We start from the raw sequence: 12897 nt of genomic DNA, 5'->3' as shown, positions 1-12897 counted from the left end.
CAAAACCAAAAACAAAATGGTTATATTTTGAAATTCACTAGCTTAGAAGAAAGAAATTTTAACCTAACTAGAGTTATATTTTTTTTTTAAATGAAAACAAATGTAATTTTGCATTTTCATAGTTTGAGAATGTGTTTGGTAATTTAATTCAAGAGTGATTTTTTAAGAAAGAAAATATTGAAAATGTATCTGCTAATGGTGGAAGCAGTGGTGGTGTGGGATTGTGGCAAGGGTGGTGCTAGTAATAATAGTGGTTGGGGGGTGGCAATGGTAGTAGTGACAATGGCAGTGGTGATGATGGTGGGATATGGGTGGTGGCAATAACAGGGTAGGGACGGGGCAATGGTGGTGGGTAGGTGATGGTAGCGAGGTGTGGAGGTGACAGCAACGGGGACAATGGTGGTTAAGAGTGGTAACGGCAATGGTAGTTGGAAGGTAGCGCGAGAGATGGTGGCAAAGAGGGGTGGTCATAGCACTAGTGGAAATAATAGAGGTGACAATAGTGATGGCAATGGTGGTGAGGGTAGCAAAAGTTTAACATGCTGATTGCGATGATAATAGTAAGTTGGTGGTGGCATGCATGATTTCTTTTTCACTTAGAACTCTTAGCTTTCATCGATGTTCAAATCTAGAATCAAACTTTGCCAAATTTGCGTTTCTTTTTCTAAGCACATTTTCTTTGATTTTTTTTTATCTTGGTTTGATTCGTCGGAATTTACCCAACCTAAGCCTTTTATCTCTTCTTTTAATCGCGTTGTACTTCCATCTTCCTCCACTGCGTAACTCGATCTGCTTTATTCGCCTAGAGTGCTTTACTTCATTAGTGCAATCATAGAGAGAACACGTTGAGGAGAAGATTAGAGAAGACAAGGGCTGATACCCAAGTTCGATGCCCTATCAGCTCTCAATTAATTAAAAATGTATAAATGCATAATTAAAAAGCTGTTTAATAACCATTTCGTTTTCAATTTTTGCTATCGCTTTTGAAAACTGAAAACTGAAATCTTGTCTGCTCAAATTCAAACTGAAAAGTGAAAACTAAAAACCAAAACCAGAAGCTAAAAACTGAAAACAAAGTGGTTATCAAAATGTCTCCTAAATAAATGACCCTGCCTAAACCTAGAACCAACCTTGAAACTCATGTTGGATCGACTTAAACTTGGATCACCGCCACCGGCACAGGCACAACGCCCCCGTCGATGACGTGTAAATTTATCTTCACATGGTGTTGTATCATTTGCACGAAACATTGGGGCTATAATTTGAGCAAAATAGTAACGTCACATAACTTGGGTAACTATGGACTTCAACGTGCCTAATGCAACCAACATATAAATAGTAGACATAAGTAAACCAGTTTACAAATCAAGATTTCTGTTAAGAGTACCATCCTATACTCAATCACCCTGCCAAGTTACGGATCCATTGTCCATATTTAATACATATTAACTATAAGTGTGAATGCGACTACCCTTACGAAACAAACAAGGATATGACGTTAATTTCCCACTCGACATACCATCTTCGGGCGTCAACTCTTAAAGGTAAGCCCAAGCAGAGATAAATATGATATGCAAATATGAACATATCCTAAAATATGAAAGGTTAAAACTTCAACAAAGGTCAAACTACATGCTATGCAAAATAAACTCACTGTTGCTAATTGGTTAGATTGTGCTCCTGCAAGAAGGCATCATAAAGCTGAGTTACTCATCCTAGTGGCCGCCGTGCTGTTCTGTTTGTGCATTCTGTTTAGTGTCATTGCTCAAATGTGGTTCACTTCTGGCAGACCGTATATCTTCGCGACCAGGAATTTCTCCAAGCCTCTCCTGTAGAAAGAAAGTAGCATATCCAGTTTAACATGGTACATCCCTAATCAAAATTACATTTCCATTAAAGTTCCCACGAAGACAAAGATGTCTGAAGTCTGGATCCACAAATTGTTATGGGAAACGAAAAACTAGGGTCTGGATCAGAGTGATAGTACACCACTTATCCCAAACCAATGAACCATGCAGTTAGGCTTATCTAATATACTATGTACGTTGCATTATAAGGAGTTAGAATGTGGCAAGACATTTTAAATGAAATTTTTAATTACCTAGGAGTTTATGTGAAAACTGGAAAATCTGTATCGGATTGAATTGTCACTTGCTATACAGCCATTCAAATAGGGTAAATGCAAAACGTGAAGGATCTATCAAGATCACCAATGTTAGCTTAATATGTTTTGGATCAAAGCAATCCTAAATCAAGGTTTGCTAGAACAGTTTCTAGTAAGTAATTTGGGATTGTTTTGATGCAAAACAAGTAATTCCAAGAAAATTTATAATCAAATTTTAACAGATCCTTCAAGGCAGGATGGGATCAATTAGCCGGATATTGAATCTCTTTTTTCTTTATAAAAATAGGTACTAAACAAACCAAGTGTAAACATTACCTTTAGAGAAGCATTCTCTGAGAGAAGCTGCTCATACTCGCTCCTGATCCGGTTAACTTCTGATCTTAGAGTGTTATTTTCTTCTTTTAAGCCTTCAGCACGCTGGGCCAGCTCATCACATTCCGCCTAATTTAAAATCATGCATATACATCAGATGAGTTCATATGGTACATACAGTGCCAAGTTGCAGGAGAAAATTAACAGATGCAAAAAATCACCTGCTTGCGCAACCTAGATCGCCGAGCGGATTCCCTATTTGACTGCTTTCTTCGCTGTCTTTTCATCTCTCTCTCATCCTGAGTCGGAAAAACTAGAGGTGAGGGTGCTTAAAGCAATACTTTGAGACACTCCACTAAGGACATTGATATTAAACACATATACCACAAAATTTAGCCACCAAAAGGAAATCATTCACTCAAAAACACGTACAAGTTCACAGGAAACCATTGGAAACGTCGACCATGCTAGTAATCAATCATAATATTAATGATACATCGTACATGACACTTTCAACTCAAGTATGTAATCCTCCTGCGCAACGAATTGGAGTCTAGATGCTCTATGGGATAGGAATTCTGTAGGTCAACAAAAATGACCAAGCTGCAAAATAAATATGAGGAAGAAGAAGAACAAAAAGGTTGATATGGTGCGAATGATGTTGGTTCCACACATCAAACTTTCAAGGGCAATGTATGGCTACCTAAGGATTTCTCGGTAATGTACTATAATGGGATTGATAATATTAGGACAGACCAGTTTTGTTAGACTTTTATGCTTAGGCATTTTTGTAGTTTATGTATCAGAAGTTTTTCGCTTTTTTTTTTTTTGTAATACTTCATACTAGCATGTGGTTGGATTTTAAAAGTAGTCCAGTTAGGAACCAATATTATTTCTTCTTTGGGTTTTAAATAGTTACTCTATTTGGCAGATTCTTGTTTCAGAAATATTTTTTTTCCAAGGATTCAATCAGATCCCTTTGGTGTTTGCAGCATCCCAACTGTTCTCTGGACCTATATTTCCTATTTGTTACCTTGTGCCACAATGACTCCCTTTCCAGAGGAAATCAGAAAAAGCCATTTAATCAAGCAGCACCTTATTCTTGAACAAAAAATTTCCCACACCCATCCCTCCGCTGTACTCACCAATTCCCAATCCAACTTAAAAGTCATATTCAACAAACTCTGACACAACCGAACATCATAATCTAATATAGAAAATAACTAAAACAGTGTTCTTCAATTACTACTTCCCAGCCCAGAATAGGAACAAGTATTTGCAGCCCATTAATGAGCTTTCAATCCTTTAATTTAGTACTTACCATACTGTTCGATACCATAAACCTTAAAATTAGACCCTAGCATTCACCCCTCCAACTTTTGGCAACAACCCAAAACAAGGGTGATTCTACATCATGTATCTGTGGAGAAACTTATGAAGGACAGCAACCTTGCAACATGCAATTAACAAGTACAGTGCCTCTTGACAAAACCACATATGGGCATGCCTTTGTTCAGACAGTCGTCAAGCATCCATCTCTATTTATCTCAAAGATGTATGAAGTAAGGATTTCCCTAAGAATATCAACTATATATGGAGTACGTGTGTTTTATCTGTAGGTATAGCCACAAAACAAGTATAGTATAATACTGAATCATAATCCAGGTAAAAGCAATCAGATTAAAGCAAGTAGTTGACAAAATAAACATGTGGACTCGCAATCACAACTAGTGGACTGCTAACCTTAACATGGTTCATATTAACTTGTAATAATAGAGGTCACAGCAATGCAGATGACAAGAAAGCCAGTATGCAATTTCAAATAAGCATGGAAATCAGAATAAGTGAGGAGAAACAATTCATGCACATATCCTAGATGGTTATTGCTTTCTTCAAAAGCAACAAAAAAATCGTTTTACCCATGAATTATAAACTCAATTGACTTACCTACACCATGTTTTCATGTTGTTCCTCCATCTACTGTATTACAACCACAGAATATAACTGTTTCAAAATTCTATTAACCTAAATGCTAAGAAAGCATGCACAAATACCAATTTTCACATGGAATGCAAGTTGTGCAACTTAAAAATGTAACCATCACCTTGCATTCTCAAAGTTAATCTTCTTCCTCATTTTAATAAGATCTATAAACTATATCTTAATGCAAAATAGACTAACTAAGAGCAGGAGAAAAAACATGATAAGAAGAAAAGAAAATTGAAATTGAAACATGGGAACAAAGATTACTTGTAACCGAATCTGTGATTGAACACTATCCCGAGACCCAGCAGTAACTATTCCTGCTGATACTGGGGTAGTTGGAATCTTCCCATGCATTGCAGGCATGGCAGCAGAAGGTGGAGCACCCCAATAGTCCATCCCAATATTTAAGTTTGTTGCAGGACCAGGAACAGCACCAGGAGCACCAGCAGCTGTTATTGGCATGATGGCCATTGCTTGATTCAACATGGTATGCGGTGCTCCATTCTGAGAACCATGTGCTGAACTGCCATTCTGAGATACGTCACCTGCAATAAGGCCATACAATCCTTAGTAAAATCTCTTAGTAAAGATTAACAGCCTCAGAAAATAATATAATCAAACCTTCCAAAGAATCTTGCCTGCCCCCTGACTTCAATTGGGAGTCCTACACAAGCAATGAAAATAGGATGGAAAACAGAAGCAGCTCGCAAAAATTAAATTTTACAAAAAAAAATGACAAGGAAGAAAAAAATCCAAGAGCCATTCAATAGGGGTTTAAACCATTCAAGAAGAATTATAAAGATTCCTCAAACAGACCAAACTTCCGTTACAAGCAATGCAACATTGACACCAAGCCTCCTACTTACAATAGGCTCGATATAAACAACCTGGGCGTCAGTTTATCTGGCCCAAATAAAATAAACCAAATAATCAACTTCAACAGCATGGAACTTACACTCTGAGAATTTGCATCACTTCCTTCACTTGTACCATCACTAGCACTCTCAGCACTGCATTTCCAAAGTATATTTCAAGCATTACCAAAATTAACATGTGAAAACATGATCCAACAATGAGAGATCCAAGAGAAACAGCATATGAGTCCTGCACTGCTCTAACCTAGATTTGATTTCATAATAAGGATCCAATCAGTACTACACATTATGAGCTACGTGAGCATCTATGCAAACATGATTTCCTAGCACAAAATTATGATCAACAAGTTAATGAGCTTCACAATCACTTTCATATGACTTTTATTGGCTGAAAGATCAATGATTGGAACAGAAAAGATACACAAAGCTTATCATATAGATGGCTTTGATCTCCCTATCTTTTTCCCTTTCGATCCACAGTGTTTTAAATCCAAATATTTCAGTAAGGGGGCAGCTGGAATCCCTGATACAAAAGGATAAAAGGCACTAAACATGATCAGTTACCTTTTGGAATAAACTCCATTAGCAGAGGCTCCTGATGTTTTGCCAAGCTCGTTATTCTTCCCTGTAATCATATTCAAACTGCCCAAGCTTCCCTTTGATCGTTTTATTGGTAATTTTTCCTTTACCTCAGATGGCTTACCATCTGCTTCCATGCTTCCAGGTGTGTTACCCTAAATCAAATTTTATAAATTATATCTAATCTGCTCAAATGGAAAATACCTTATCTTAAACAACAAATGGTATAGCGATAGAAACTTACAGAAGCCTCTACAATGCCATTTGGAGTAGGCATAGCAAACGGGCTAAAAGGATAGGATCCCTGTTTAAAATTAAAGCAAGGCATAAAAAGTTAGTGCCATCCAGAAAATGAGGCTAGAGAGAAATGTGGTACTTCAGCTGAAGCAAAACAGACAAAAACTTACAGGAGGCATAGACGGGTGAGCATATAACCCGCCATGGGGATACATTGCAACATATGGATGTGGAGGGGTACCATATGGTGGCATAATATGCTGAAAATTAGACATTGTTAATAGAAATAAACCAGGTACCAGCCCGTTTGCAAGTTTGAAGCATCAAAAGAATAAATCTAGTCGCATTTTCATCAGTATTTTCAATAACATACCCACTGCCTTTTGTAACCTCAGAGAAAACAAAAATCAAAATAGTAGACTGTTTGGAAATAGGAGACAAAAAAAGCAAGTCACTTCATTTTTTTTTGTTTGTTGTTTTTGCTTTAGAAAGAGAAAAGTAATTTACTTCATCAAACTAAAGAAAAATCCTTTCTAAGTTTAATTCTACAGGAATCCATGGTTAAAAAGACAATCATTACAGAGAAAAATACTCCTACGTCTGTATCCCATTCTTGCTAACATGCTCAGTATCCCAGAAACTTGCAAAAAAGCTTAAAGGCAAGATCTTTTAGATGAACCAATGCTGTCTCTCAGTTTATTAACACTTTCCAAATGATTTGTAAAGAAAGAATACATGTTTAGTTAAGTTCCCACTATACAGCCTACAGCTCACAACTCTTAGATGTCCAAAAGCACCGAGTCAAAAATAGCATAAAAGTCAAATGTTTTACAAAGTACCTTCCAAATGTTGAATAATTAGGATTTATTTCGTTGGTCATGAATCAAGAATCAAGATTAAACAAAAATAATAAAGAAGTCTCACAGGCACCAATATACCTGAACCCCCCACATATACGGGTGAGCTTGAGGACTTGAGGCCATGAATCCATGTGGAGGTATTGGAGAATATGCCTGTTGAACAAACAACTACCCACAATAAATTCCAAACATATCTTAAACTAAACAAAAATGCCAAAACCGAGGCTTTTCACTTTGTAACCTGAAATCCCGACCAGTCAGGATTAACAGTGCCAGTACTAGTAGTCGCAGGCTGCTCCTGAAAAGTTCCAAAAAACATTAATGCTCTTTTCTAACTACCAATATGAGAGGCCCTCAACTTATCATAACAGAGACAAAAAAAGGATGCACAAATGTACCTGTGAAGTAGCAGGTGTTGTCTTCGTCTCCTTCTCTTTCTCTTTAGCAGGTTTGTCCATCTCTCTGCTACCCATTACTATATATCAACAGTCTTAAGTTCTTCAAACCATTGTACAATCACTACAAGAAAATCACCTAGAGGACACTGTTGGCAACAGCGGCCATTAATGGCTTAGGCCACAGATGTACAGTGCCCAAATGTCAGATAAGGTCATCACATGAAATAAAGCAAGAAATTTCAATCTATTTATCAATCTCATGATGAACATTCAGACTTTTCTTTACATTCAGTTAAGAACATCCAAAATAAGATCTCTAATCATTGAAGCTGAAAGAGGGAAGCTCCAAAGTATACACAATCTATATCATATTCGATGGGGTTTCACCCCTTTCCTGATATTTGGTTGAAAACCAAAGCATCAACATACAACAAAGACTTGCTCATTACCCATTAATCAGCCGATAATTATATCTGGATTACCATGTACCTCTATTCATTCAGGCAACTACAAAGAAATACACCAGGCAGTTAAAGTATGGACTTTTCTTTTCAAGCTAAGCCAGTTTCTAACATCGAATCATGAGTGTCTAACAGAGAAACCAAAAACAGATAGCAGGAGTACCAAAATGCCTTTTGTCAGTAGTGGGCATACCAAATTCAAATAAATATAACAGGTAGATCTACTATCAATTTGTCTTGCCAAGTCAGTTCTGAACCCAAGCATGAAAGCCGGATATGCTTGTCATACGAAAATAACACGAAAAAGAAAAAAATTGTGTGCTGCATAACACGATTATAGATATAACAGACATTTACTAAGAGGACTGCACCTACTTTCATATCATTGACATATCAATTACCATTTTTTCATTGTCAAAACCAATCCTTTCCACGTTGGGGCCAAAATGTAAAAAATTGCAGCAAATCCTACACCAATTGACCCAAAACATGAATCCCAAAGTTTTAACCAAAACACAAACCCTAAGATCAATTGAGGAGCAGGGAAATTGATTAATTAGAACCTCATTAATCCCAACCCTAAATTTGAAATTCCATAACCTGAATCCTAATCAACGAAACAGACAGAGCAAAAAGTTCAGAAAAATCAGTTTCGATACTTACTCATCACCGTGAGGTGGAAGCAGAGGGAGAGATAGCTGAAGCAAGCAGGTGGCGGCAATGGAGCGGAGCTGAAGAAATAATAAGAAGAAATGGAGGTGGAGAAATTGGAATGGAAAAAGCAAGAGAGTGGCTGACGGTGGCGGGGCGATGATGGAGGGAGGGAGCTTCTCTTCTCTTCTGTGTTGTTCACTTGTTAAGGCGTCTTCCTCGATTTGAGACTGAAATATTGTTTTTTTTTTTTTTTTTTTTTTCGGGTTCTTCCTCGTTCCTTATTTTTATTTTTCATTTATTTATTTATTTCGTGTACAATAATTTTTTAAGGGAATTTCTGTTTCATAACACTTGCCGAGAGTTATTGTAGCTCTTTTGTATTTTATTTTAACAAACAAACACTGAAATTACTGCGTTTAAAAGATTAAAATGAAAATAGATATGTAGGCAATTATTCATTTTGTATGTGAACTAGTTTTGAGTTATTCAGAGTTAAGCACACCCATAATTCAGGTTTAGCCTTACAATGGACTAGCAATAATATGATTTAAATTCGTTTTTAACAAGAATCAAATCTAAGATCTTTCACTTATAAAAAAAGAATATCGCTAAATTGTAGTACTAGATAGCAACACACATATTTATTAAAACTTAAAATAAAATTCAAAATTTGAATTTAATGCTACGTAGGATAAAAGATGTCCGTACATTTTAATTTATTTACAAAACCATGCCAGTAACAATAATATGATTTAAATTCATTTTTAACAAGAATCAAATCTAAGATCTTTCACTTACAAAAAAAGAATATCGCTAAATTGTAGTACTAGATAGCAACACACATATTTATTAAAACTTAAAATAAAATTCAAAATTTGAATTTAATGCTACGTAGGATAAAAGATGTCCGTACATTTTAATTTATTTACAAAACCATGCCAGTAACTTTTGTAGACATTTGGGCCAGATTGCTTGATATCCAGTAAGGAATTAGTAATGAAATTGACCGAAAGATGTATAGCGATTCACTCATAATTGGGTTACGTCCACTGTAATAACATTGAAAATTGTTCGGTGTCTTTGTAGGAGTGTTTCAGGATTGACAGTTGCTCTCTTGTATTTCCGGATTATATGATGAGCTCTCCCCTTCAAGTTTCCCTATTCCCCTTATATATAGGTTAGCAAGTACGAATGCCCTTCCATTAGGTCACGACGTCATCATCTGCCTCTACTTTAGATCTGGAGCCCTTCATTTGTTTGTTGCCATTCTCTCTTCTCAACATTTGGACATACTGGACTAGATTCTTCTATCACATGTCAAGGGGTAGTCGTTGGTAGTGATTTAAGGTCTCGTTTGGCAGTTCGTATAAGGAATCGGATATAATAAGTAATACAAACCCGGGTGTTTGGTGCAGATATGTACTAAATAATACCCATATTAACACTGGCCCACATCTTTTATACGGTGTATGCCCGCTTATTTATCCTTCCAGAAATTTATGTATTATTAGTCGGGTCTGTGTCCATGTCGTTCTCTCGGTCTCGCCCTCTCGCATCGTTCTGCAAATTCACTCCAGTTGCCATCGTCAATCCCCATGTTCTTCCTCCTCCTTCTCCTTCTTCTTCTCCCTCTCTCCTCACACCCACTCACCAAATCGCTCAGTCGCCAAGCCACAAGCTTCTTCTGAAGCAATGGCTGAAAGAAGAACAGCTAATTCTCAACTGGGTCTCTGTCAAAGAATCCAAATCGACTCGATTTGAAAGGAATTCGCGATGCTCTTCATCTTCTTCTTCCTCTTGCACTCCACGGCTGTCGCCCTTCTCTTCAGTTCCTCGTCGCAGGACCTGCACGGGTTCGCGTGCCGCCGATGTTGGATCCTGTCGCTCTGCTTCTCGTTGGGTATTATTTGGGCGATTAGGTATAAAACCAACACGGAGGGGCTCCTAGAGAAGTTGTTGGAGAAAGAACGAGGATAAGAATCTTCTGGGAAAGTGAATCGAGGAGCTGAAGAAGAAGAAGAAAGGGTTGGAGTTCAATTTATTAAAGGAGGTCGACGCGCAGGAGCAAATTGGTGCAGAATGTTTTGTTGTGCGATTTGTAATTTGGGAATTTACATTAGCCTAGTAATTTGACTGCTTAAAATCCCAAATAAAAGTATCTTTTTGGTGCGGAGCAAAGGCATTCTCTGCAACTCTTACCGTGAAATACAAAGAGGGTGGTTTTTGTTAACCATTTGATGTCATAATATTTCTTATCCGATATCGCGCCAAACACATTATAAATCATACGGTCATTAGTTTGACATTGCACCAAATATCTGATTAATTTAGTCAATATTATTCAATGATAGATTATCCTATCCAACTAAAATAGTCAGTACAGTTCAAACTGTCAAACAAAACCTTAAATGGTGGCTGATCTCCGTCTCGGTTTGTTGTTACTGTCAAACAAAACCTTAAATGGTGGCTGATCTCCGTCTCGGTTTGTTGTTACTCAGCAGCACGTGTTGAATGTGATGTCGAGCGTGAGTTTTTCCTCCAATCCTATCATGGATGTGCACTTAGGTTTTCATTTGTTTTGGGTCAACATGTTGATATAGGCTTCTGTTACGTTTTATAATGGGCCACTAAAAAAGGGCCACGTGTTAATAATCGGCACAAATGTCATTATAATATCTATTTGCTTTCACCTCCGCTTCATTGTGAGATTTTGAGAATTCACGTAAGATGGAAATGACAAGTATGTAGTTGATGTCTGCCATCACCTGTGTGTTGCCCTGGACAACTGGGCTAGGATCAATAGTGTGGTACCGATATTTTCCTATTCCAACTTATTTATTTATTTTCTTCTTTTTTGTTTTTTTCCTTTGAGTTTTGTCTTCATACGTTACTTTATTTTAGTAACAACTAGTAAATTCAATTATCTTTAAATTTAGGTTTTAAATCGTTATTTTCAAGTGTTTAAATATGAATTATAATAGATTTTTCACGGAAAAATAAATTTTGAAGAACATAAATATGATAGTTTGTTGTTATGATAAGAGAGATAAAAAAATTGAAAAGGGTGATTGGTATGAAGCCAGCAATTGATTTAGGTCCCCTCGCTACCCCACTACTAACTTTTATAGAGTTGTCACTACCTTGCTAGTGACACCTTTCATAGACAATCGGTATCAAATTTCTGATTGTATCATTTTCATTTTAGCTATTTATTTTCTGCTTTTTTCTTTTCCCATTGCATTTTTTTCCCTTCTTACGTTACTTTATTTAGATTCAAATATCAATAGAATTAGATTTCTATCCTTGTTTTCAAGTATTTTCACATGGATTATAAGAAAATTTTCACTGAAAATACATTTTGTAGAACATGAAGATTATAGTTTGGTGTTATAGTAAGGGAAAAAAGAAAATATTAACAAACAAAAAACACATAAAATAAATAATATTGATGGTTTAGAGTTTAGGAGTGTGTGAATAGTAGCAGGCCGTAAAAATAACACCCTGAGTTCGGTGCAATTTAGCGCTCGGCACACTTGAATTTTTTTTTTTCCTTGTTGCGGTGTAGCAGATTGATTTTTTTTAATAAGGGGTTACAATGTTAAAATTGACGACTTTAGATGCACCCAAGAAATATAGGAAAAAAAATTATTATGTCACTGAACCATTAGATTGTTTTTGGAAAATATTACAACCCATTAATGTTAAATGTGACGACTTTAGATGCACCCATAACAAAATCCAAATTAATTGAAGAATGATTACAACCCATTATTATTAATAATAAATTATTATTATTATTATTATTTAGAAAATATTACAACCCATTAACAAAAAAAAATCACACAATTAATCAAACGTTAGTTGATGAATTTCAGCAAACTTGGAATTATGGCTTTTGCTCTAATGGGGCGCGTCTGTGTGGATAGGTGTAAGGGAGAGTGGCGGAAGGTTGTAATGAGGAACAACAAATTTGGGTTGAGCATAGACAGTGCATAGGGGAGAAAGAAGAGTTGTTGTTTTGTTGTTGTTGTTGTTATTATTACTACCACTACTACTGTTGTTACTGTTATTATTACTATTTATTGTTATTATTATCATTCTTATCATTATTATTATTATTATTATTATGTTGTTGTTGTTGTTTTATTTTTTTGAAAAGAAGCATTGTATTAATTAAATAAACTCATGCAGAGTTAACATATGTCTTGTAGTTGTAGGAGGAGCTCCTCAATGAGAATAGGAGGCTCCTTAATCCAAACGAGATTATTGCTACTAGACAAAACAAACTTAGCAAGATGGTGGGCAACCCCATTACATAAATGAGAGACGTGAATAAATCTCGCCATAGAAAAGGTGGAAGCTAGCTGCCAAACATCCTCCGTGATCATACTTAAAGCCGATGAGTCTAAA

General features: G+C 36.3%; 1 protein-coding gene across 2 annotated transcripts; it reads right to left on the bottom strand.

Moving 5' to 3' along the window:
* Positions 1-1339: 1339 nt before the first annotated feature.
* Positions 1340-8724, bottom strand: LOC137710942 (bZIP transcription factor 16-like). 2 transcript variants are annotated; one of them, XM_068450111.1, is made up of 13 exons: positions 8497-8724; positions 7373-7544; positions 7216-7272; positions 7053-7127; positions 6285-6374; positions 6122-6181; positions 5863-6032; positions 5379-5433; positions 5045-5087; positions 4688-4968; positions 2659-2736; positions 2441-2566; positions 1340-1829 (listed from the first exon to the last, which is right to left on the bottom strand). In XM_068450111.1, exons 2-13 carry the CDS (start codon positions 7445-7447, stop codon positions 1716-1718), a joined length of 1224 nt encoding a protein of 407 aa, XP_068306212.1. In that variant the 5' UTR covers positions 7448-7544; positions 8497-8724; the 3' UTR covers positions 1340-1715. The 2 variants fall into 2 exon arrangements, with proteins under 2 accessions (XP_068306212.1, XP_068306213.1); XM_068450112.1 differs by having other exon boundaries at positions 7373-7518.
* Positions 8725-12897: the final 4173 nt, after the last annotated feature.

This window comes from Pyrus communis, chromosome 12 (assembly GCF_963583255.1).
Source record: "Pyrus communis chromosome 12, drPyrComm1.1, whole genome shotgun sequence".
NCBI lineage: Eukaryota > Viridiplantae > Streptophyta > Magnoliopsida > Rosales > Rosaceae > Pyrus > Pyrus communis.
The sequence above is the reverse complement of the archived record's forward strand: the minus strand, read 5'-3'. Positions and strand labels throughout refer to the sequence as shown.